The sequence below is a fragment of the Dendropsophus ebraccatus genome, chromosome 13 (genome assembly GCF_027789765.1).
Source record: "Dendropsophus ebraccatus isolate aDenEbr1 chromosome 13, aDenEbr1.pat, whole genome shotgun sequence".
Classification (NCBI taxonomy): Eukaryota; Metazoa; Chordata; class Amphibia; order Anura; family Hylidae; genus Dendropsophus; species Dendropsophus ebraccatus.
The window spans coordinates 78,883,236-78,910,844 of record NC_091466.1 but is presented as its reverse complement, the minus strand read 5'-3'; the positions used below and the strand labels follow the sequence as shown (position 1 = coordinate 78,910,844).

At 47.2% G+C, this 27,609-nt stretch overlaps 1 protein-coding gene and 1 long non-coding RNA gene across 2 annotated transcripts in view; one reads left to right on the top strand and one right to left on the bottom strand.

Annotated features, from left to right (window-relative positions):
* The window catches only part of LOC138770775 (uncharacterized), a 170,833-nt gene that overhangs the window by 80,634 nt on the left and 62,590 nt on the right, over positions 1-27,609 (bottom strand). The gene's annotated exons all lie outside the window — the stretch shown is intronic.
* FBLN5 (fibulin 5) lies at positions 194-27,066 on the top strand. The gene is made up of 11 exons (XM_069949996.1): positions 194-277; positions 5,147-5,201; positions 9,601-9,652; positions 10,426-10,671; positions 16,002-16,124; positions 23,139-23,255; positions 23,426-23,545; positions 23,783-23,905; positions 24,233-24,359; positions 24,912-25,107; positions 26,531-27,066. Exons 1-11 carry the CDS (start codon positions 264-266, stop codon positions 26,690-26,692), a joined length of 1,335 nt encoding a protein of 444 aa, XP_069806097.1. The 5' UTR covers positions 194-263; the 3' UTR covers positions 26,693-27,066.

Here is a 27,609-nt window from a genome sequence, read left to right as displayed (position 1 = left end):
GACTAATCAGAACCATCTGTCTCCGCCGAGGCCCCTATTTGCATTGTTTAGCATACGCTGAAGATGAAGAGCTCATTTCTTACATTCCTCCTACAATTGGTCTAATGTAGAACTCCAGGCCGGGTCTAAGCTGAACCAGGTGCTGCACCCCCAGAGCTCAGCCCAGTGTGAACGGGGCCAACGGCAGAGAAGACATCACCCTCGGCTCCAAACCCACAGCTGCGGATTCCTGCAGGGACCCTGTGCCCACTACAACCCTCACCATGCTCGACCTAAGGTAAGCTGCCTTCCCTCCCTGCTGGGGTCTGGTATACCACAACAACATCCCTGTCATCTGCGGCACGTGGACAATTTAAATTTTTCTACATTTTTGTAAGTTTTCCACAGTTTAATTTTATATATATATATATTTTTTTTTTATTATGAGAAAAATAAAAATACTCAACACCTCTATGCACGATGCATGACCTGATCTGCTCAACTATTTTTTTTAATATTTAAATTTTTTATTTTTATTTTTTTTACTTGCTATAAAAAATGCAACTCCATAGCTGTCTGTAGCTTTTTTTCTAGTTTTAATGGCATGCTTACATGGACAAGTTTTTCTTACAGGTTATTGTAGCCAAAACCAGAAAAGAAGAGAAATCTCAGTCTTTCCTATATGACCTTTTCTCTGTTTATAGTCTGTTCCTGGCTTTGGCTTCAAAAATCTGTCAGTCTATCTGTAAACGCCCCATACGTCTTTGGCCGCTGTCACTTCTCAGTTACATCACGTGTGGAACCTCTCGGGAGCGTCAGTGCTGCGCTGGTGACATTTATCTGTATCAAAGTTGCATGTTGAGTTAAATTTTATTTTGTATTTGTATTATTTCCTGTTTTTTATATCTCTCTCTCTATAAGTATATATAATTTTTTAAATTTTATGATGAGCTTTTATTGTATATTTATCATTTCTATTGGCATCCAGAGCGGCTGTCAGATCACACTGCAGTCATAGTGGGTGCAGCTTTGGATGTGAGCGGAGCAGATGATATAACGTTGGGTCAGTAGATAATACAATAATGTGACTCCACTGGTCGGGAGCAGCATTTAGCCTTATTTCTTAGAGGGTCCCCACTCAGGACTATAGGCTTTCCCAAGAAGGAAATATTGCTGCAGTATTGCACCACCCAGTGTATGTACTTGTTACACTGTAAATAAAGGCACAGGGTTTTATGGTTTTCATCTACCACAGTCCTTTGCTATCATGAACTACATCAAAACCAATAACTGACACTAAGCTACTTGTTGATCCCCCGTCAGGACCCCCCATCTATAGGCGGGGGGCGCCCACACTGCTGGTGTGTCACACCTCCTCTACATCAGGGTGCCTGCTCCTTTAAGGGAGAATACTTTGCCCGTTTTAACTGAGTTGTGAACAGTCTCTGTCTTCCACCTGTGATCTGTGCTCTGCTGATGGGGAATGCTGAGACTTGTAGTGCCACAGCAGGCGACCAGACTTCTGCTCCCTGCATATGATCCCCCTGCTGCACAGCTGTAAAGCACATTGCGTATCTCAATCAATGCATAGAGTCACACTGAGCAGATGATCCCCATCATCCCACACATCCATAGTATAAACCGGACCCCTCCCCCCTGCGGAGCCCCCGACATATATACCACAGGCGTAATGGAAGTAGTGGAATCCCTGAGTCCTGAGAGGTTCTGCATCTTTCTTACATATTGCTTGCTGTCAGTGACTGGAGGAAATATCTAACACAGGTGTCCGGATAGTTGCATGTATGACCACTCTCCTGTGTCCCCTGCACCTTCCACCAAACCATACTCAGAGCTATAAACAAAAAAGGATAAGGCTGATACCAGAGAGTAATAGATTGTATATACCTGTCCTACAGTCACCCCCCCCCCCCCCAGCCTGACATGGCTGATATCAGAGAGTAATAGATTGTATATACCTGCCCTACAGTCACCTCCTCCCCCCCCCCCCAGCCTGACATGGCTGATACCAGAGAGTAAAAGATTGTGTATATACCTGTCCTACACCCCCCCCAGCCTGACATGGCTGATACCAGAGAGTAATAGATTGTATATACCTGTCCTACAGTCACCTCCCCCCCAGCCTGACATGGCTGATACCAGAGAGTAATAGATTGTATATACCTGTCCTACAGTCACCTCCCCCCCCCCCCCAGCCTGACATGGCTGATACCAGAGAGTAATAGATTGTATATACCTGTCCTACAGTCACCTCCCCCAGCCTGACATGGCTGATACCAGAGAGTAATAGATTGTGTCTCCCCCAGCCTGACATGGCTGATACCAGAGAGTAATAGATTGTATATACCTGTCCTACAGTCACCTCTCCCCCCCCCCCCAGCCTGACATGGCTGATACCAGAGAGTAATAGATTGTATATACCTGTCCTACAGTCACCTCCCCCCCCCCCCCCAGCCTGACATGGCTGATACCAGAGAGTAATAGATTGTATATACCTGTCCTACAGTCACCTCCCCCCCCCCCCAGCCTGACATGGCTGATATCAGAGAGTAATAGATTGTATATACCTGTCCTACAGTCACCCCCCCCCCCCAGCCTGACATGTCTGATACCAGAGAGTAATAGATTGTATATACCTGTCCTACAGTCACCTCCCCCCCCCCAGCCTGACATGGCTGATACCAGAGAGTGATAGATTGTATGTACCTGTCCTACAGTCACCCCCCCCCCCCCCCAGCCTGACATGGCTGATACAAGAGAGTAATAGATTGTATATACCTGTCCTCTACACCCCCCCCCCCCCAGCCTGACATGGCTGATACAAGAGAGTAATAGATTGTATATACCTGTCCTACAGTCACCCCCCCCCCAGCCTGACATGGCTGATACCAGAGAGTGATATATTGCATATACCTGTCCTACAGTCACCTCCCCCCCCCAGCCTGACATGGCTGATACCAGAGAGTAATAGATTGTATATACCTGTCCTACAGTCACCTCCCCCCCAGCCTGACATGGCTGATACCAGAGAGTAATAGATTGTATATACCTGTCCTACAGTCACCTCCCCCCCCCCCCCCCAGCCTGACATGGCTTATACCAGAGAGTAATAGATTGTATATACCTGTCCTACAGTCACCTCCCCCAGCCTGACATGGCTGATACCAGAGAGTAATAGATTGTGTCTCCCCCAGCCTGACATGGCTGATACCAAAGAGTAATAGATTGTATATACCTGTCCTACAGTCACCTCCCCCCCCCCCAGCCTGACATGGCTGATATCAGAGAGTAATAGATTGTATATACCTGTCCTACAGTCACCTCCCCCCCCCCCAGCCTGACATGGCTGATATCAGAGAGTAATAGATTGTATATACCTGTCCTACAGTCACCCCCCCAGCCTGACATAGCTGATACCAGAGAGTAATAGATTGTATATACCTGTCCTACAGTCACCTCCCCCCCCCCCCCAGCCTGACATGGCTGATACCAGAGAGTAATAAATTGTATATACCTGTCCTACACCCCCCCCCCCCCCCCAGCCTGCCATGGCTGATACCAGAGAGTAATAGATTGTATATACCTGTCCTACAGTCACCTGCCAGCCCCCCGCCCCAGCCTGACATGGCTGATACCAGAGAGTAATAGATTGTATATACCTGTCCTACAGTCCCCCCCTCCCCCCCAGCCTGACATGGCTGATACCAGAGAGTAATAGATTGTATATACCTGTCCTACAGTCACCTCCCCCCCAGGCTGACATGGCTGATACCAGAGAGTAATAGATTGTATATACCTGTCCTACAGTCACCTCCCCCAGCCTGACATGGCTGATACCAGAGAGTAATAGATTGTGTCTCCCCCAGCCTGACATGGCTGATACCAGAGAGTAATAGATCATTTACCTGTCCTGGTTACTATACCATGCTATGAATCTATAGCTTGTTGGGCTCTGCCTCATCCCCTATTGGCCGGCAGTGTTGGACCTTCCATGGCCGTGTTAGACCTGTGTAGGTTACAATGTACACGGCCGCTGGGATCCTGTGAAGGGATAATGAAGTGAAAGGAAAATGCTTTGGTAATTTTCCTGTGGTTTTTCCACAAATTAATGAGACATAACTTGGGGCCTTTCCTCTCCCAGAGATCCCGGCCCTGGAAGCCAAGACAAATGTTTCACTAAGCTTGAACTGGCAGAACAATCCGCATCACGTCGATTACTGGCACGGCGGAGGGCCGGAGCCGGTCTGTGACCGGGGGTGAGGTAATGGGGGCCAAGGTTGTGCCCAATATTTCAGGGGTAACAGTATTGCCCCAGACTCTTGGTAAAAGACCAAGCCAGCATGGTGAGGCATCAAGCTGCTGCCAGACTGTATACCCTGAGGAAGCGGAGCACAGCAAGAAGCCAACTATATGGACACCAGCAGATATCCTTTTATTGGCAATGTCCACCTGAATCGTGTTATAGTCTGTGATATACTGCAGAGCTGCACTCACTATTCTGCTGGTGGGGTCACTGTGTACATACATTACATTACTGATCCTGAGTTACATCCTGTATTATACCCCAGAGCTGCACTCACTATTCTGCTGGTGGGGTCACTGTGTACATACATTACTGATCCTGAGTTACATCCTGTATTATACCCCAGAGCTGCACTCACTATTCTGCTGGTAAGGTCACTGTGTACATACATTACATTACTGATCCTGAGTTACATCCTGTATTATACCCCAGAGCTGCACTCACTATTCTGCTGGTGGGGTCACTGTGTACATACATTACTGATCCTGAGTTACATCCTGTATTGTACTCTAGTCTCCGGAGCTGCACTCACTATTCTGCTGGTGGGGTCACTGTGTACATACATTACTGATCCTGAGTTACATCCTGTATTGTACTCCAGTCTCCGGAGCTGCACTCACTATTCTGCTGGTGGGGTCACTGTGTACATACATTACTGATCCTGAGTTACATCCTGTATTGTACTCCAGTCTCCGGAGCTGCACTCACTATTCTGCTGGTTGCCAAGAGAATGAAGGACAAGTTGTTGACTGGAGATGGTTAGCAGCTTAGCTGAGCAGTTACGTTGGGCCCCCATTGACCCTATGTGGACAGTGTGAATGACTTTGCTTGTGTTTTGTTTTTTAGGATATTGTCCCTGATCACACTGAGCCTCTGCCTCCCAGACACAGCACATGGACAGGTGAGCAGCCTCTGATAGATATAGTAGATGCCGTCTATGCTGTAACTGTTTTCTCTTATGTGATTGCTCCTCAGGGGCGTGGCTGAAAATTACTGACACACACACACATACACACACACATACACACACACATACACACATACACACACAATAAAATTCAGCTATAAAGTGGGATATAACAGAACCCTATCTATGGTCATAGAGAGCGGATAGAGAGGTCTGTGCAGCTGTAACTGTATGTCTGCACAGTTCTCTCTTTGATGGAGCAGAGTAATTCAGGATCACTTTGCCTCATAGTTTAGTGTTACCTTATCAGTCAGTATTACTGAGGGGAGGGGGCCAAAGGGTCAAATCAATAGTGACAACTGCTATAGCGGAGTTACTGCTGCTCTTACAGTATATACCCCATAGTGTGACCGCTCTTACAGTATATACCCCATAGTGTGACCGCTCTTACAGTATATACCCCATAGTGTGACCCCTCTTACTGTATATACCCCATAGTGTGACCGCTCTGACAGTATATACCCCATAGTGTGACCGCTCTTACAGTATATACACCATAGTGTGACCGCTCTTACAGTATATACACCATAGTGTGACCGCTCTTCCAGTATATACACCATAGTGTGACCGCTCCTACAGTATATATCCCAGTGTGACCGCTCTTACAGTATATACACCCCATAGTGTGACCGCTCTTACAGTATATACACCGTAGTGTGACCGCTCTGACAGTATATACACCATAGTGTGACCGCTCTTACAGTATATACACCATAGTGTGACCGCTCTCACAGTATATACACCATAGTGTGACCGCTCTTACAGTATATACACCATAGTGTGACCGCTCTGACAGTATATACACCATAGTGTGACCGCTCTTACAGTATATACACCATAGTGTGACCGCTCTTACAGTATATACCCCATAGTGTGACCGCTCTTACAGTATATACACCCCATAGTGTGACCGCTCTTACAGTATAGACTCCATAGTGTGACCCTCTTACAGTATATACCCCATAGTGTGACCCTCTTACAGTATATACCCCATAGTGTGACCGCTCTTACAGTATATACACTCCATAGTGTGACCGCTCTTACAGTATATACACCATAGTGTGACCCTCTTACAGTATATACCCCATAGTGTGACCGCTCTTACAGAATATACACTCCATAGTGTGACCGCTCTTACAGTATATACACCATAGTGTGACCGCTCTCACAGTATATACACCATAGTGTGACCGCTCTCACAGTATATACACCATAGTGTGACCGCTCTCACAGTATATACACCATAGTGTGACCGCTCTGACAGTATATACACCATATTGTGACCGCTCTTACAGTATATACACCATAGTGTGACCGCTCTTACAGTATATAACCCATAGTGTGACCGCTCTTACAGTATATACCCCATAGTGTGACCGCTCTTACAGTATATACCCCATAGTGTGACCGCTCTTACAGTATATACCCCATAGTGTGACCGCTCTTACAGTATATACACTCCATAGTGTGACCGCTCTTACAGTATATACACTCCATAGTGTGACCGCTCTTACAGTATATACACTCCATAGTGTGACCGCTCTTACAGTATATACACTCCATAGTGTGACCGCTCTTACAGTATATACACTCCATAGTGTGACCGCTCTTACAGTATATACCCCATAGTGTGACCGCTCTTACAGTATATACACCATAGTGTGACCCTCTTACAGTATATACCCCATAGTGTGACCGCTCTTACAGTATATACCCCATAGTGTGACCGCTCTTACAGTATATACACCATAGTGTGACCCTCTTACAGTATATACCCCATAGTGTGACCGCTCTTACAGTATATACACCATAGTGTGACCGCTCTTACAGTATATACACCATAGTGTGACCGCTCTTACAGTATATACACCATAGTGTGACCGCTCTTACAGTATATACACCATAGTGTGACCGCTCTTACAGTATATAACCCATAGTGTGACCGCTCTTACAGTATATAACCCATAGTGTGACCGCTCTTACAGTATATACCCCATAGTGTGACCGCTCTTACAGTATATACCCCATAGTGTGACCGCTCTTACAGTATATACCCCATAGTGTGACCGCTCTTACAGTATATACCCCATAGTGTGACCGCTCTCACAGTATATACACCATAGTGTGACCGCTCTCACAGTATATACACCATAGTGTGACCGCTCTTACAGTATATACCCCATAGTGTGACCGCTCTTACAGTATATACCCCATAGTGTGACCGCTCTTACTGTATATACCCCATAGTGTGACCGCTCTTACAGTATATACTCCATAGTGTGACCGCTCTTACAGTATATATACCATAGTGTGACCGCTCTTACAGTATATACACCATAGTGTGACCGCTCTTACAGTATATACACCATAGTGTGACCGCTCTTACAGTATATACACCATAGTGTGACCGCTCTTACAGTATATACACCATAGTGTGACCGCTCTTACAGTATATACACCATAGTGTGACCGCTCTTACAGTATATACACCATAGTGTGACCGCTCTCACAGTATATTCACCATAGTGTGACCGCTCTTACAGTATATACCCCATAGTGTGACCGCTCTTACAGTATATACACCATAGTGTGACCGCTCTTACAGTATATACACCATAGTGTGACCGCTCTTACAGTATATACCCCATAGTGTGACCGCTCTTACAGTATATACCCCATAGTGTGACCGCTCTTACAGTATATACCCCATAGTGTGACCGCTCTTACAGTATATACACCGTAGTGTGACCGCTCTCACAGTAAAAAATCCCTTCCTATGCTGCTGTAGACACCTTTGTTACAGATTATTAGAGATGTCTGTATGATGTTGTATGCATATTTTTAGGTTAACTCCTTGTTGTTCTGTTATATACCACACATTGCCTTATTTGTTGGAGCATTACACCGATGTTCTCTTCCTGAGATCCTCTGCCCCTTTTCTTTCCCCTCATCTGGCTGCGCAGCAGCCTCCTGACACTGTGTTGCTACAGACTAATGTCTTCATGGCGGCATGTACTGTACAGTATTGTCCCTGCGTGTCCCTCCAGAGCAGCGCTCACTAGTTCTCAGAGCACTTTCACTCTTTGGTTTTGAGATAATCCCAGAAACGTGTATCCAATGTCAATTCCCAAACCACTGTGTCCTGCAGCCAACAAGCACAGCTGGCGCAGTGTGGGATCCCATTGGCCGGCCGCGCTCCAGCTTCCCTTAAAGGCAATCAGACTGTAACGTTGCATCATTTGTCACCAGAAATTGAATTTTTCCTACAATTAATAGTGAAAATCGCTTAAAATGTTTATAAGAAGATTGAAAATAAAACGTGATGTCCTGCAGCGAGGTGGCGGAGACAGATGTGTCCTGGAGGGTATACACTCCATCTGTATACTGAATACTGTAACCTAAATAGGACTGCCAGTAACCAATATCCATATGCATTAGAACAACATATATAACCTTCAACTAAAAAATGCTGGAAAAAAATCTTAATTATCAATAAATGCTTTATTGTTACATGCAAGAAATATATTTTAAAAAACATATTAAAAAGGAGGCAGAAAATAATACAATACATGCATCAGATGGTTTACAAGGCAGATGAAGGTAGATATTGTATGCTCTATATACTAAGCAAATTGATGGTATGTCAGTCGACCCACAGAGGTGTAAAAGTGCATAAACGCTGGTAGACTCAAAAAGTGCTAAAGTAGACTTATATGTATAATGCTGCAAGTGCAGACTAAAGTGCAATGTCACATACAAAGAAAAATATACTTAAACCTCAGGGTGCAAAGATATTCTGCCTAGTAATTATTACTAGATATTATTAGTGGTATTACTAGGCAGAATATCTTTGCACCCTGAGGTTTAAGTATATTTTTCTTTGATTATAATTGCATTTTTCCTTGAGTTCTACACTGTGTATGTGACATTGCACTTTAGTCTGCACTTGCAGCATTATACATATAAGTCTACTTTAGCACTTTTTGAGTCTACCAGCGTTTATGCACTTTTACACCTCTGTGGGTCGACTGACATACCATCATTTGCTTAGTATATAGAGCATACAATATCTACCTTCCTCTGCCTTGTAAACCATCTGATGCATGTATTGTATTATTTTCTGCCTCCTTTTTAATATGTTTTTTAAAATATATTTCTTGCATGTAACAATAAAGCATTTATTGATAATTAAGCATACTGTATATAATTCTCTAGTCAGCTTCAGAGCTGCATGCACAATTCTGCACATGAATACTGAAATCTCCCACAATGCATTGCAGCAGAATACACCTCAGAACCAGAGATATGATGTTATCCTGTGTGTTTCTTTCAGCGCCAATGCTCTAATGGCTTTGACATGGACAGAATAACTGGGGAGTGTTTAGGTAAGTGGCATCTAAGTATGATTATATAGTTTAAAGGGGTTGTACAGTAGGGGAAAAATAGTGTTGCTTTGACGACCACTGGGCACAGCGCCACAGTTGTCGACCAGTCATGTGTGGTGTTGCCTGACCTCGTCTGGCCTGCACATAAGTGGGGCGCTGTGTTCAGTCCAGTTTTTAACTCTTCTAAGTTTTGCATGGCAGCCCGTAGAGCTGCAGTATTCTCCTCAGCTCTTGTAGTTGCCTCTGATGGTTCATCCTGAGCCTCCTGCTTCATAAATAGAATCCTATGGGTGACAGACTGGTCACTATAATGGTATCCATGTCCCAGATTATTACCCCGTCACCAAGGCTTACAATCTGCAGATCTGCACTCCCAGGATCATTTATACTTACTACATCCAAATGTGAAGAATTTTGGGAATGTTGGATCTTTGCTCCGAGTCCCCGGCCGCCCCTGAACGTTCTGTTCTGTAAATGCTGCATTGTTATCGGATACAATGTATCTCGCTTGGATATGTGCGTTTAGCCCAAAACTTCGTGTGATTTCATTCAGACGTGATGACAATTGTTTTCTCCTCTGTCTCCATTGTTTCATTGCTCCAATTCATCTAAGATCTAAGCAGATCTGCAGAATCCTATATAGGTTGGTGTGTCTCCATGGTTACAGACTACAAACAAACCCTTTGTAGTCAGTCCCCTCCCCCAACTGGGAGCCCCTACTCCTGTGTTTATAGTAAATGGCTAGATGTAACCCTACAACTTACTTTCTCTAGACATAGATGAATGTCGGACCATTGCGGATGCCTGCCGCGGGGATATGATGTGTGTGAATCAAAATGGAGGCTACCTCTGTATTCCTAGGACAAGCACAGTATACAGGTCACCCTACCGAAACCCCTTTCTGCCTGCTGCTGCCTCCCCCCTGGCTCCGCCTCTTACAGCTTCCAGCTTCCCATCGCCACCAAGACCGCTGATCTGTCGCTTTGGGTACCAGATGGATGAGAATAGTCAGTGTGTTGGTGAGTGACCTTAGTTATAATAATGATCAGTGTGCGGAATATCAAAGCCTTAGACCTGCAATTGGATGGTAACCTGAAAATATTGTCTTCAACCCCTCCCCTGCTGTTAGACCTCTTCACTTCTGTGATAAGCCCCTCCCCTGCTTAGACCACTTCCCTTCTGTGATAAGCCCCTTTCCTCCTTAGACCACTTCCCTTCTGTGATAAGCCCCTCCCCTCCTTAGACCACTTCCCTTCTGTGATAAGCCCCTCCCCTGCTTAGATCAGTTCCCTTCTTTGATAAGCCCCTCCCCTGCTTAGATCACTTCCCTTGTGTGATAAGCCCCTCCCCTGCTTAGATCACTTCCCTTCTGTGATAAGCCCCTCCCCTGCTTAGATCCCTTCACTTCTGTGATAAGTCCCTCCCCTGCTTAGATCACTTCACTTCTGTGATAAGCCCCTTCCCTGCTGTTTCTCCTCTTCCCTTTTATGTTAAGCTCCTCCCCTGCTGTTATATTTTTTTCTGTGTTATAAGCCTTTCCCTTTCTGTGTTATTCCTCTTCTTTTCTATAGTAAGCCCCTTCCCTGCTGTGTTACGCCCGTTCACACTGAGCAAAACAGGCAGAAATTCCAAACGGAACTTGTGCCGCGGACTCTACTTGGAATCCCGCCTGCCTAACTATGTCAATGTGACATCTCATGTGCCTCTGCTCTCCACCACTTTCTGCTCAAAGAATTGACTTGTCAATTCTTTGAGCGGAGAGTGGAGGCATGCTAGACATCACAATGAGCGCCGCAGCCTGTTTTGCTCAGTGTGAACAGGCCCTAAGCCCCTCCCCTGCTGTAACTCCTCTTCCCTTCTATAGTAAGCCCCTCCCCTGCTGTTAGACCTCTTCACTTCTATGGTGGGACCCTCCCCTGCTGTTACCCCTCTTCTACAGTAAGCCCCTCCCCTGCTGTTACTCCTCTTACCTTCTATGGTAGTACCCTCCCCTGCTGTTACCCCTCTTCTACAGTAAGCCCATCCCCTGCTGTTAGTTCTCTCCTACAGTAAGCCCTTGCCCTGCTGTTACCCCTCTTCTATAGTAAGCCCTTTCTCTACTGTTTCCCCTCTTCTACAGTAAGCCCCTTCCCCAGTTACCACTCTTCTATAGTAAGCCCTTCCCCTGTTACCCCTCTTCTATAGTAACCCCTTCCCCTGTTACCCCTCTTCTATAGTAACCCCTTGACCTGTTACCCCTCTTCTATAGTAAGCCCTTCCCCTGCTGTTATCCCTCTGCTATAGTAAGCCCTTCCCCTGCTGTTACCCCTCTTCTATAGTAACCCATTCCCCTGCTGTTACCCCTCTTCTATAGTAAGCCCTTCCCCTGCTGTTACCTCTCTTCTACAGGAAGCCCTTCCCCTGCTGTTATCCCTCTGCTATAGTAAGTCCCTCCCCTGCTGTTATATTCTTCTATAGTGATCCCTTCCCCTGCTGTTATCCCTCTGCTATAGTAAGTCCCTCCCCTGCTGTTACCCCTCTTCTATAGTAAGCCCTTCCCCTGCTGTTACCCCTCTTCTATAGTAAGTCCCTCCCCTGCTGTTACCCCTCTTCTATAGTAAGCCCTTCCCCTGCTGTTACCCCTCTTCTATAGTAAGTCCTTCCCCTGCTGTTACCCCTCTTCTATAGTAAGCCCTTCCCCTGCTGTTACCCCTCTTCTATAGTAAGTCCTTCCCCTGCTGTTACCCCTCTTCTATAGTAAGCCCTTCCCCTGCTGTTACCCCTCTTCTATAGTAAGTCCTTCCCCTGCTGTTACCCCTCTTCTATAGTAAGTCCCTCCCCTGCTGTTACCCCTCTTCTATAGTAAGCCCTTCCCCTGCTGTTACCCCTCTTCTATAGTAAGTCCCTCCCCTGCTGTTACCCCTCTTCTATAATAAGCCCTTCCCCTGCTGTTACCCCTCTTCTATAGTAAGTCCCTCCCCTGCTGTTACCCCTCTTCTATAGTAAGCCCTTCCCCTGCTGTTACCCCTCTTCTGTAGTAAGCCCTTCCCCTGCTGTTACCCCTCTTCTATAGTAAGTCCCTCCCCTGCTGTTACCCCTCTTCTATAGTAAGCCCTTCCCCTGCTGTTACCCCTCTTCTATAGTAAGTCCTTCCCCTGCTGTTACCCCTCTTCTATAGTAAGTCCCTCCCCTGCTGTTACCCCTCTTCTATAGTAAGCCCTTCCCCTGCTGTTACCCCTCTTCTATAGTAAGTCCCTCCCCTGCTGTTACCCCTCTTCTATAATAAGCCCTTCCCCTGCTGTTACCCCTCTTCTATAGTAAGTCCCTCCCCTGCTGTTACCCCTCTTCTATAGTAAGCCCTTCCCCTGCTGTTACCCCTCTTCTGTAGTAAGCCCTTCCCCTGCTGTTACCCCTCTTCTATAGTAAGTCCCTCCCCTGCTGTTACCCCTCTTCTATAGTAAGCCCTTCCCCTGCTGTTACCCCTCTTCTATAGTAAGCCCTTCCCCTGCTGTTACCCCTCTTCTGTAGTAAGCCCTTCCCCTGCTGTTACCCCTCTTCTATAGTAAGTCCCTCCCCTGCTGTTACCCCTCTTCTATAGTAAGCCCTTCCCCTGCTGTTACCCCTCTTCTATAGTAAGTCCCTCCCCTGCTGTTACCCCTCTTCTATAGTAAGCCCTTCCCCTGCTGTTACCCCTCTTCTATAGTAAGTCCCTCCCCTGCTGTTACCCCTCTTCTATAGTAAGCCCTTCCCCTGCTGTTACCCCTCTTCTGTAGTAAGCCCCTCCCCTGCTTTGTTTAATGTCTTCCCTCCTGTCATATCAGTTTTCTGCTCTGATCACATGACATTTTGGTATAGTCACTGTGCTGGATACGATTTTGGGGTGACATTCAAATCTCCCACAGACCCCGAAACCCTCATTCCCTGTATTATCAGACACAGCAGGAAAAACCCAGACAGACGGCTTCTTAAGGCCGAGCGCTCTCCAGGTGTCTCTAGAGTTTCCTAAATTACTCGCAGTTCTTGGCGGGCTCAGCGCTCAGGACTGACACACGGCTGCTTGTTTTGGCTGCAGTTGGCGCCGTTTCCCAGTCCAGGCCTTTTACCATGGAGTTAAAAAAAAATGGCAACAAGACAAAAATGTGACTGCAGCAATGGCTGGAGCTGAATCCAGCGAGATCCAACCCGTACTATATATATATATATATATATATATATATATATATACATACATATATATACACACATACAGATATAGTCACAGACCATCAGCCACCTACATACAGCGAGGAGACAATGTGTAGTTTTTCTGTATATTATTACTATGCTGCAGAATTCTTAAAGGGGTACTCCACTCAAACACAACTTTTGATATGTTGCTGCCCATGGCGAGACTAACAATTCCTTCCATACTTGGTATTATCTATTCAGTCTTCTTCCCCCAGTTCTAAGCTGATGATTTCTGCTGAAAAGCTTCTTTGTAATGCTGGGAGGGATAATCACAGTGAGTTCATCAGCAACTTGTCCTCAGATTAACCCTCCCAGCATTACAAAGAAGCTACAATGTTGCAGATGAAGCCTGCCAGGGACTTGTTTACATCAGCCGTCTCAGAAGGGAGAAGGAAGGAGAAGGAGACAGAAAGAAAGGCTCACACAGATTTTTGTGTCTTCAGCAGAAAGCAGCAGCTCAAAACTGGGGGAAGGAGACTGAATAGATAATAACAAGTATGGAAGGAATTGTTAGTCTCGCCATGGGCAGCAACATATTAAAAGTTATGTTTGATTGGAATAACCCTTTAAATCACTTTAACTATAAACTGGGATAGGGGCGCTATTGCATTGATCTCTATGAAACATACTTGCTGTCTGCAGTGGTGACAAGCGGTACTGCAAGTGTCATATATGATTTCTGCCTAACAGTAGCTGCTTATTGTAGTCCAGTGTAACTCTATTAAAACTGCTTAAAACATTGGATTTGCAAGTGCATCACTTTAAAACACACACATAAAATAGTAACCATGCTATAATGGTGGGTTGTGCTCTACATCTGATATTTTGGTTGCAATGCGACCGGCTTTGGGGAGGATTGGTTTTCATTGTGGTCAAGTAAAGTTTAGGAATCTTTATTTCTCCAGCTGTTTCCAGTCTGTCAATTGGAAGATAATTGTAGTGACTGCGCTGCCACAATATGAAGGTAATGTGAGACTGCCTGCTGCCCCCTGCTGGCCGGTCAGAAGGGGGCGGGGGGGCGCAGTCCCAGAATCCTGTGTATTATTACACATATGTCTAGATCATGGCGGTCACCGCCTGTCACTCAACGCTATAGAAAGATGCTAAAAATGTCATTAAGAAAGCCAATGACTTCACAGCCCAAACATGTGACTCCCTGGAGCCGCCGCCCTCTCTGGGGTTCGCAGGGGTCGGGGGCGACGCTGGGAGCCAGGAGGATATTTTCGGAATGTGTTGGACGCTGGAGTTTCTGTTTCTTGTGCAATGTATAAAAAAATCAGTTCTCAATTTGTTGTTGCAACACGGATTGGCGGCGAGTTAGTGCAGTGGTATCGGCAGAGACGCAGTGTAATGACTTGTTTTCATGATTTGTTGGACATCTGGGGAACAGATCGGAGCCGGGCGGCTCCACGTTGGGTGACGGAGAGGATGACTTATCAGCCGTGCTGCTGTATACAGGAGGTACCATATACCAACACCCCCCAAAGGGGATGACATTGCCTCCACCAGAGTGATCCAAGAGCAGAGAACCATGGCTGCTCTGTTCCAGGAACAGCGCCACACCTGTCTTACAGGTTGGATCTGGTATTGCAGCTCAGCCCTATTTACTTTCAGAAAGCTAAGCTGCAATACCAGACACAACCACTGGGCGGCCGTGATGTGATGGGAACAAAGCAGCCATGTTTTTCAAACTCTGGGTGATGCTTTGATATGTACACATATGTCCGGTAGTTATCACCTTCATTACATGCTATACTCTGGTTGCATCCAGAGCTGCATTCCCAATTCTGCTGGGAGATCACAAGACTGTGATATGGTGTAAGCGAGGCTGTTCAGTCATGTGACTAGGAGAATTGTAAATGGAGAAGACGTCATTATCTTATAGAAGTAAAGTAGGAACCCTTATTCTATGGAAGAGGTTTCTAAACTACAAGTCCCATCATATCATGAGAGCTGGAGGCTGAAAGTGCCTGATGGGAGTTGTAGTTATTGAGCCACAGATTGCAGATGTTGCCATGTAGTGTATCCTATAATACCAGCTGCTGTATTCGCTATCTCTTACCCCTCAGCTGGTGGCACAGGCCCTATAACCAGCCCCTGTTTTCCACCATGATTTACCCTCCTGTTGGTTTCTCTTTTGCAGATATTGATGAATGTGCGAGCGACTCCCATCATTGCAATCCCACCCAGCTGTGTATAAACACTGAGGGGGGCTACACCTGCTCCTGCCTGGAGGGGTACTGGTTACTGGAGGGACAGTGTCTGGGTGAGTCCACAATTCCTGTTATCTATATACACACACACACACACACACATACACAGTGGTGCCTTGGATTATGAGCATAATTTGTTCTGGGACGGCGCTTGTAATCCAAATCTACTCTTAAACCAAAGCAAATTTTCCCATAAGAAATCATAGAAATGCAGACAATTGGTTCCACACCCCAAAAATTATTATTATTTTTTTTTCTGAATAAGGCTAGGTTCACACTGCGTTTTTGCAAAAAACGGATGAAAAAAAGGATGCATTTGTTTTGATCTGTTTTTCCATTGACTTCCATTGTAAAAAAAAAAAAACGGATCAAAACAGATCCGTTTTTTTTAACAGACACGAAAGTAGTGTCAGCTATGTTTTTGTGTCCGTCCAAAAAAAAAAAAAACGGATCAGTTTTTTTTTTTACAATGGAAGTCAATGGAAAAACGGATCAAAATGGATGCACACAAATGCATCCTTTTTTTCATACGTTTTTTGCAAAAATGCAGTGTGAACCTAGCCTAACGTAAAACAAATGAAACAAACATTCAGAAATAGCAGAATCTGTGATATTATAAGTTACTGTACAGTAATGGAGAGGATGGGAAACAAAAGGGCGGACAGAGACTGCAGGGAGCAGGAAGGAATGAGCAGGGCAGATGTGGGCACATACATGCAGCGCTCTCTGTCCGGGGAGAGAGGGGTTACAGCTATGCAGAGATTACCCCCGCAGTCCTGTCCCCTGATGTAAGCCCCAGCCTGAACTGGATCTGCTATGATTTGGAAGGTGAGAGAGACTTCCTGGGTCAGAGTACAGGGCTGTAGACCCCGCTATACAGACCATGCCCCTCCCCCACTCGCCCTCCCGCCCAGTGCAGGGAGCTCTTACACCAAAGCAATGCTCTTACACCAAGGCACAATTTTAAAAAACTGTGAGCTCTTAAACCAAGTTACTCTTAAACCAAGGTACCACTGTGTGTGTATATATATATATATATATATATATATATATATATATATATATATATATATATATATATATATATATATATATATATATATATATATATTAGGGGCTCGTTGTTAATGCTCTATGTGACTGAGATCCCTTTCAAAAGTTATTAGGTGCCACAATGGCGCTGGTGTTATATCAAGCAGCCATGTTTTTATAATATAAACGTTTTCTTTTTCAAATCAGCCGCTCTCAGAAAGTTATACAGATGTGTATTTTACTCCTATATAAGAATCTCCAGTCTTCAAGTACTTATCAGCTGCTTTGTGTCCTGCAGGAAGTGGTGTATTCTCTACATTCTGACACAGTGCTCTCTGCTGCCACCTCTGTACATGTCAGGAACTGTCCAGAGCAGCTGCAAATCCTTATAGAAAACCTCTCCTGCTCAGGACAGTTCCTGACTTGGACAGAGGTGGCAGCAGAGAGCACTGTGTCACACTGGAGAGAATACACCACTTTCTGCAGGACATACAGCAGCTGATAAGTACTGGAAGACTTCAGATTTGTATCTAACTTTCTGACACAAGCTGATCTGAAAACCTTTTTTTCCTGAAGTTCCCCTTTTAAGGGAAGGAATAGCTCACTGTGTAACACTGTGTTAATCAGAACCATATGTGGAATATGAGCAGATACAAATACATGGATACATCCAGAACTGACAGGGTCTCCACAGCGCCCCCAGGATTTTGAAGGCGATGCCCAGTGACCGCAGTTTTCATATGGCGCCGGATTCACGAATCTTCAGAAGATACCATAAAGGAGATTTACAGCTTGTTTATTCTGGGCCGTGGCGTCAGATGAAACAACTTTCCTTCTCTGCCTCCTTTGTCGCCTCTTTGAAGATAACAGGATGAATTCTGAGCTGTGGGGGTCACATCTGGACCCTCCAGACTGAGGAGAAGAAGGGAAGAAGAAGGCCTACAGAAGTGTGTGTGTGTGTGTGTGTGTGTATATAATATATACACTGGTGCCTTGGATTACGAGCATAATTCGTTCCAGGACTGTGCTTGTAATCCAAATCCACTCTTAAACCAAAGCAAATTTTCCCATAAGAAATCACTGATATGCAGACAATTGGTTTCACACACCCAAAATAATGATTTATTATTCTGAATAACATGTAAAACAAATGAAACAAAGATTCAGAAACAGCAGAATCTGTGATAGTATAAGTTACTGTCCAGTACTGGAGAGGATGGGAAACACAAGGCTGACAGAGACTGCAGGGAGCATGAAGGAATGAGCAGGGCAGATGTGGGCACATACAGTGGCGTAGCCACCGTGGTCGCGGGGGTCGCCGCCGCGACCGGGCCCGCCACAAAGGGGGGCCCTCAGGGCCCCGCAAGGCCCTCCCTTTCAATCACTCTTGTGACCGCAAGCATTGTTTTGCTTGCGGTCACAAGAGTCCGACTCTGTCTTCCCCCGGCTGCTGCGCAGCTGCCGGGGATGTTGCGTGTTATCCCCGGCAGCGCACGGATCCCAGAACTCCCTGCGCGCCTTGGGCCCTGACTTCCGGTTCCGGCGCGCAGGGAGCTCTGGGATGCGCGCGCTGCCGGGGATAAGACGCGACACCCCTGGCAGCCGCGCAGCAGCCGGGGACAGACCGAAGGAGTGAGGATCAACGTGGGAGCGCGTTGTCAGGTAAGTTAAGTTTAGTTTTTTATCAGCCTGTACGGGTGGGGGGAAAGAGGGGGGCATCTATGAGGGTGGGGGGAAAGAGGGGGGCATCTATGAGGGTGGGGGGAAAGTGGGGGGCATCTATGAGGGTGGGGGGAAAGAGGGGGGCATCTATGAGGGTGGGGGGAAAGGGGACCATCTATAAGGGAGGAGGGGGGGGTGAAGGGGACCATCTATAAGGGAGGAGGGGGGGTGGAGGGGACCATCTATAAGGGAGGAGGGGGGGGTGAAGGGGACCATCTATAAGGGAGGAGGGGGGGTGGAGGGGACCATCTATAAGGGAGGAGGAGGGGGGGGTGTGAAGGGGACCATCTATAAGGGAGGAGGGGGGGGTGAAGGGGACCATCTATAAGGGAGGAGGGGGGGGGTGAAGGGGACCATCTATAAGGGGGGAGGGGGGGGGTGAAGGGGACCATCTATAAGGGGGGGGGGTGAAGGGGACCATCTATAAGGGGGAGGGGGGGTGAAGGGGACCATCTATAAGGGAGGAGGGGGGGGTGAAGGGGACCATCTATAAGGGGGGGGTGAAGGGGACCTTCTATAAGGGAGGAGGGGGGGGGGGTGAAGGGGACCATCTATAAGGGAGGGGGGGTGAAGGGGACCATCTATAAGGGAGGAGGGGGGGTTGAAGGGGACCATCTATAAGGGAGGAGGGGGGGGGGTGAAGGGGACCATCTATAAGGGAGGAGGGGGGGGTGAAGGGGACCATCTATAAGGGAGGAGGGGGGGGTGAAGGGGACCATCTATAAGGGGGGGGGGGTGAAGGGGTCCATCTATAAGGGAGGAGGGGGGGTGAAGGGGACCATCTATAAGGGAGGAGGGGGGGGTGAAGGGGACCATCTATAAGGAAGGAGGGGGGGGTGAAGGGGACCATCTATAAGGGAGGAGGGGGGGGTGAAGGGGACCATCTATAAGGGAGGGGGGGGTGAAGGGGACCATCTATAAGGGAGGGGGGGTGAAGGGGACCATCTATAAGGGAGGGGGGTAAGGGGACCATCTATAAGGGAGGGGGGGGGGGAAGGGGACCATCTATAAGGGAGGGGGGGGAAGGGGACCATCTATAAGGGAGGGGGGGAGAGGGGGCCATCTATAAGGGAGGGTGGGGGGAGAGGGGGCCATCCATAAGGGAGGGTGAGGAGAGGGGGCCATCTATAAGGGAGGGGGTAAAGGGGGACATCTATATGGAGGGGGGAGAGGAGGCCATCTATAAGGGAGGGTGGGGGGAGAGGGGGCCATCCATAAGGGAGGGTGAGGAGAGAGGGGGCCATCTATAAGGGAGGGGGTAAAGGGGGCCATCTATATGGAGGGGGGAGAGGGGGCCATCTATAAGGAGGGCAACATGGGGGGAGAGGGGCCATCTATTTGGGGGGGGAAACATAGGGGGAGAGGGAATACACAGAGGGGGGCATATATTATTAGGGGGTCACATAGAGTCAGGGCTACCCACTAAATGAGGGTGTAAAGGGGACAGTACAGATGTGCAGTGTGTATATAGATGAGGATGGTGCCAGAGTGAGGAGACTAATATGTCTGTCTGGCAGATTCTGTGGATTGGTGGCTCGGAGAAGTTCTCATAACGGCCCAGGGCAAATGGAGAAGAAGATGAAAAGGGAAGAACTCCGATCAGAGAAGACGTCCCCCTGTGAGTCACCTGATATAACTGCACAGTAATGTATATGGTGTATAGAGCCTGTGCAGAGCTGGGGCCACCTCTATATGACTGGATGAGGTGATTTAGTGTACTGGATTTGGTCAGTAACAATATGGTGGTGATGGTAGTGGTTGTGGTGTGGCGGTAATGTTTCCTCCCTATATACTGGTATTACTGGTAATATAGGTCTCAGTATACAGGATTTGGTCGGTAACAGTATGGCAGTAATATGTACAGTGATAATACTTTCTCTTCCAATATGCTGGTGTTAGTGGTAATATCTGTCTTGGTGTGTGTGTATATATGTATATATATATATATATATATATATATATATATATATATATATATATATACACACACCAATAGCATCACTTGGTCGTGAAAGGAGGGGGGGGGGGCCCAAGTTGGCCTCTCGCACCAGGGCCCAGGAGACATTAGCTACGCCCCTGGGCACATACATGCAGCACTCTCTGTCCGGGGAGAGAGGGGTTACAGCTATGGAGAGATTACCTCCACAGTCCTGTCCCCTGATGTAAGCCCCAGCCTGAAGTGGATCTGCTATGATTTGGAAGGTGAGGGAGACTTCCTGGGTCGGAGTACAGGGCTGAAGACCCCGCTATGCAGACCATGCCCCTCCCCCACTCACACTCCCACCCAGTACAGGGAGCTCTTTAACCAAAACAATGCTCTTAAACCAAGTCAGAATTTTGAAAAGCTGAGCGCTCTTAAACCAAGTTACTCTTAAACCAAGGTACCACTGTGATATATATATATATAGTGTGTGTGTGTAAGGGGGTGGGGGGGACCATGGGTCTCATGGAGCCAATACTGTGTAATCGGGTGATGTGCAGCCAACAACTACCAGATTAAAGGGCCACACACGCTCTCTAGCCATCACTTCTGCGGCCTGGCCTGTGCGGTCGTAAGTCATGAGTAATCAAGAACCAATCTGAGAGCATGACACTGGTTAAGGGGCCACAAAGCTGTCAGGGCCAACTATAGATCTGTGACCACAGCTTTATATGTGATTGGAGACAGAAGACATATTTGCAAAATTAAGTATAAAAACTTCAGTTCTTCAAGTGTTTTCCACCTTAAGCAGACATGGCGGACGGGTCAGCAGTCAGTGTCTGGGTAAGAGATTGCAGATGTGAACGATGGGGATAGATAATAGATTTTGGAGAGAAAGACGTGTAATATGGCGCCGGAGGAGGGGCTGTAGCCTGTAATGTAACCGGCGAGCTGCTATTATATCAGAAGCTATTAAGCTGTATAATCAGCTGAAGTTTTGTTACAGTTTCATCACTTTGCTCTGCTATTGACTGTACAGGGACCACCCCGGAGTAATAGGAAGAGACAGGTTCAGCTGCTCCACTTTATATATCCTAAATGATCCCCCTAGGATGGGTGTAAAATGTATATAGTTTCTTCTGTGCTCGCTGTCGCCCCCTGCAGAGTAAAATTATCACTAACCAATCCCTGTCCTCATTGTATCTTCTGCATTTAACCATTGTTGCCAATAATAAGAGTAACATCTGTGATCCATGAGCTCCAGAGAACGCACCGTCCCCCAATGTTCCATCTATGTCCCCACCTACACATCCGTCCATGTCCGTTCCTGCACAGATCATCATTGTCCTCCCTTATTTATGCAACTGCATAATATTGAAGAGACGTTATACTATATACTGCTCACATCTAAGTAAATAGTAATCAGGTATCAACATTAAGTAGCTGCAAACTGTCTATAAATCATCAGCGCAATAAATATAAGAAACAATGTATTCTATCTAATCACAGAACATCCCATAGTGCACCTATACTGATCCTGAACTACATCCTGTATTATACTCCAGAGCTGCACTCACTATTCTGCTGGTGGGGTCACTGTGTACATACATTACATTACTGATCCTGAGTTACATCCTGTATTATACCCCAGAGCTGCACTCACTATTCTGCTGGTGGGGTCACTGTGTACATACATTACATTACTGATCCTGAGTTCCATCCTGTATTATACTGCAGAGCTGCACTCACTATTTTCAGACACCAATGGAAAGTTTTGAGCCTATTGTAGATGCCATGCTTTTCCTCACTCTCTCCACTAGGTGGAGCCTTACACCAGGAATTATATAGGATAATGACATTTACCTGTGTGTACTGACTATAAGAACTGTCATTTCTTTTACAGTGTTTGATTGCTTGATGGGATTGTAGAGGTTCTGTGGTCCTGTAATAATGTGATCTGACATATCTTGAAATAAAGTCTGGTTAATATATATGTTTAGTGTAAGCTTGTAATGCAACTCTCGTCCTATCTTTCATGTTATTTTTAAGATCTCTGCTTGCTGTCAATTTCTGGGCACGTTGTGGACTGATACATTGTAGCAAACTTCTCAGGCCAGGGGGCAGACAGGTGCCATTGATGTGCATAGCCGGCAGAGAATGTTTTACTCTTATATATTGTAACAAATCCTCAGCTGTGAGAAGAATTAGCTGAGGGTTTTCAGTGTCTCTGCTTGCTGTCACTGAATGGAAACAAAGTTGTCAGATAGTTGATCTATACAGATTGCTAATGGTTTCCATTCCATTACAGAGAATTTCATCCTAATCTCAGACCTGTGCCCAAAAGCTTACAATTATTACTAGAGATAATGTTGCTTTGTGTGCTGTTCTGCAGACATAGATGAATGCCGCTATGGATACTGCCAGCAGCTTTGTGCCAATGTGCCAGGATCCTACTCCTGTACCTGTAACCCTGGATTTGTGCTGAATTCTGATGGAAGATCCTGCCAAGGTATGTGGGGGTGCAGGAAGCTGAGATACGCTGTGCCCTGGAGGTAGCATTGCAGTCATTACTTGGCACGGCTGCAGTGTCGTTACAGTGTCCCAGGAGGCTGGATACACAATGAACCTCCCCACAGACTGGGGGTCCAGTACAGTTATGCACATTCTCTCTTATTCCAGACGTGGATGAATGCACCACAGAGAACCCGTGTGTTCAGAGCTGTGTGAACACCTATGGATCCTACCTGTGCCGCTGTGAGCCGGGCTACGAGCTGGAGGAGGACGGCGTAAGCTGCAGCGGTAAGTACTGCGCTCACATCATTGTCCTCATTCATAGAAAAATAGGAACTATAGCAGCAGATGACAAGTAAAGGAAAACACTATTGTCAGAGATGGCTGCAGCGGCAGGACGCGATGTTCTGCAGGATGCCATAACATTGGGCCGGGGTCCTGCTCCATAGTGGTAATGGGCTTGGACTGATACATTGTGACGAGTCTTCTGCAGAGATGAATGACTTGCGTTCTCTTTGCTCTCAGACATGGACGAGTGCAGCGTCTCAGAATTCCTCTGTCAGCACGAATGTGTCAATCAGCCGGGATCCTACTACTGCAGCTGCCCGCCCGGGTACTCCCTGCTGGACGACGCCAGGACCTGTCAGGGTGAGTGCCTAGAAGCTGGGGCACTGCTATACAGGGCAATGTCAATGGGTCAGTGTATCTGTGTGATACTCACCCGAGGGTTCAGATACTTTTGCATGAATCTAAAACAGTCTTGGTATAAAATCTATTGCCCTGTGTCCACAGCTCCAGGGCTATGTGTCACTGTGGTTACAGACTACAAACAAGAAAGGATTAACATGGGGCGGAAGATCTAAGTTTGTTTGTAGTCTGTAACCATGGAGACCTATAGACAAATCAGTGCTGGAGCCCCCCACATCCTCAGCTGTCCTCCTTATTGGGTGGGGGTCCTCTGCTCCTGTCTTTCAGATATTGATGAGTGTGACACCCGGAACAACACCTGCACCGTGGAGCAGACCTGCTTCAACTACCCAGGGGGCTATCACTGCTTAGACCCTGTGCGCTGCGACGAGCCGTACATCCAGCTCCAGGACAAGTACGTATATATATATATAATATATATGAGACACAAGAGGGACCTGCCCGGAGAGCCCTCATCCTGATAGGAAGGGATCCTGTTCCACTGCATGTGCCATAGCTCTACACACTGTACAAATGATTACTGTGCGGTTACATCCAGTGACACACAGGGGGCAACATTAAGGAGTCACTCTCTTTCCTTATTTTTTCTATCTAGCCCAGACGTCCATGAAGACCTCTTCCAACCATTAATTGTACTTGCAGAATCTGACAGACAAGGCTCTGCACCCACCCTTATTGCCCCAAATAATACCTCCCATGGTGAGGGTAGGTAGGTAATTCCCCTGCCCCTCTGTAGGTGTCTAAATTAGTTGTCACATGGGCGGTCCTATACTTTAAATGACAGCTGTGTATAAGCATGCATAGTGCAGGAATAAGCTATAATAGGAATAACCACTATAATAGCTCCTCTGTACCCCAGCCATACTGCCCATACAGACATGGCACGGAGAAATACATTATTACTGGGGTCTATGTGTCATCACTGTACATCTTGTGTCTGCCATAGCCGCTGTATGTGTCCTGTGGAGAACCCCACCTGCCGGGACCAGCCCTTCACCATCGTCCACAGACACATGGACATCGTCTCTAACAGCAGAGTCCCGGCAGACATCTTCCAGATGCAAGCCACCAGCCGCTACCCCGGGGTCTACTACATCTTCCAGATCAAGTCTGGGAATGAGGGCAGAGAGTTCTACATGAGGGTAAGCCAGGGGCGTACCTAGAAATGGCTGGGCCCCATAGCAAAATTTTGATTGGGCCCCCCCTCTGACTGACTACAAATCTATCAAGTGTAGTCATAACATTTAACTGCAACAGCTTGTCGGGAGGGCTTGCAGTTAATCGGACGTTTGCAGCACCATGAAGGCCAGCACGGCCACTAGGTGCTGCAAATGATGATGGCTCAGAGGGCCCAGTGTATTGCAGGAGTGGGTCACTGGGCCACTGTTGCGACAGGCCCTGTAGCAGTCGCTATGGCTGCTACTTTGGTAGTTACGCCCATGGGGTAAGCCATTGCCCTGCCACCACCGCCAGTCCTGCAGGGTGACCTGTGCTGTTTCCATTGTTAGAGTCGCTCGTAGTTCCCGTACCCTGTGTGCTGTATGGACACAGCACTGACGTGCTCTGCAGATAAGAGACTCCTATACACGTCTCTGCTCATTTATTACTATGGGACCTGCTGAGAACCTTCCTGTATATCCTAGGAACCTGCCGCCCTCCAGCTGGTGCAAAACTACTATAATTCCCATCATGCATGGACAGCCAAAACTTTGGTTCTCCAGGAATGCTGGGAAATACTGGAGGGCGGGCAGGAGAAGGGGGCAGAGGGGTCTGGAGGAGGATAATGAAGCCAGGAGGAGGGGGCAGAGGGGTCTGGAGAAGGATAATGAAGCCAGGAGGAGGGGGCAGAGGGGTCTGGAGGAGGAGGATGAAGCCAGGAAAAGGGGGCAGAGGAGTCTGGAGGAGGAGGATGAAGCCAGGAGGAGGGGGCAGAGGGGTCTGGAGGAGGAGGATGAAGCCAGGAAAAGGGGGCAGAGGGGTCTGGAGGAGGAGGATGAAGCCAGGAGGAAGGGGCAGAGGGGTCTGGAGGAGGAGGATGAAGCCAGGAGAGGGGGGAGGAAGCCAGGTGGAAGGGGCAGAAGGGTCTGGAGGAGGATAATGACGCCTGTAGGTGGTGACATAGGCCCCGTTCTCTCCTGTCCCTTAATAACACATGTCCGCTTCTGTGTATGGGGGTGAGAGGAACAGCTTATTAGCCGGTGAATATTGCTATACACTTAGCTTTTTCCCCCTGTCCTGTATCTGCTGCCCCCAGTAGGATGCGGAGCTGCTGCCCCCAGTAGGATGCGGAGCTGCTGCCCCCAGTAGGATGCGGAGCTGCTGCCCCCAGTAGGGTGCGGAGCTGCTGCCCCCAGTAGGGTGCGGAGCTGCTGCCCCCAGTAGGGTGCGGAGCTGCTGCCCCCAGTAGGGTGCGGAGCTGCTGCCCCCAGCATGCGCTGACAACCGCTGGGAGTTATATCTCTGTAGTAGCTGTGAAGACGCAGATTGGCCCCCAATATTCTATACTGCCCCCTCTACTGAGTTTCATCTCCTGATACGTTATTGATTTTTTATTTCTCATCTCAGCAAACTGGACCCATTAGCGCCACCCTGGTGATGACGCGACCAATCAAAGGGCCCCGCGATCTGACCCTGGACCTGGAGATGGTATCGGTGAACACCGTGGTTAACTTCCGAGGGAGCTCCATCATCCGGTTGAGGATATTTGTGTCTCCGCACTCCTTCTGAGCCCGCACCTCCTCCTGTAGCAGTATCCCCCCTTTCCTGATGTGCAGGCCTGTGTGAGCGCCCCCTGGAGATCACAGAGGGCAGCGAAGATTCATCCACTCCCTAAAACTCCCTAAAACTGTTAGAATTTGAGTTTAAAAAAAATAAAATCTCCATCTAGTGATAAACGTGATGATTCAGGGAACACGATGACTCCCACTGTTTCCAGTTCTAGATTGGCCGCAGCAGGGAAGGGGATTTATTTAAGCAATATACATTTTGAATGTTTTTGTTTATTTGGATTTTTTTTTTAAATGAATTTTAAATTTTTTTTAATTTTTTTGTGCTGAGAATTTCAATTAATAAAAATGTTTTGGAAATACAGACGTGTAAAAGGTGAATCCTGATATCCTGTCATTTATCTGTCCTGGTCTTCTGCAAGGAGGTCCCCATGATAACACTCCCTGGCACATGGGTTCCATAGTGTCACTGCTCTTACAGCAATGAATCTATAGAGAGCTCTATTGTGTCACTGCTCTTACAGTAAGGAATCCCTGTTGTGTAGGTATAGTAACTTTCTTTTCTGTATCTGTAGAGCAGTGCTACCCAGCAGTATGTCTATGCTGCTGGGAGTTGTAGTTTTGCAGCTGTTGATAACCCTACCCCAGGGGGTACGAGCCCCAGCCGTCTTGTTACACGTGTTCTTACCCTGCAGACAGAGCTCTCATTCAGAGCCGGGGATGAGATACCTGATACAATGTAAGAACAGTATACAGAGCCGCAATCGCCCGTATCTCTTATGGACATAGCATTCAGGGGGTCTGCATTATACCCCACTACTTCTCCTCTCCTATATAACATATAAGGACAAGTAGCTGTCTAATAATCCGGCATCTGATGGTTTAGGAACTCCCACATGCAGCACTCTGTTCCTCTGA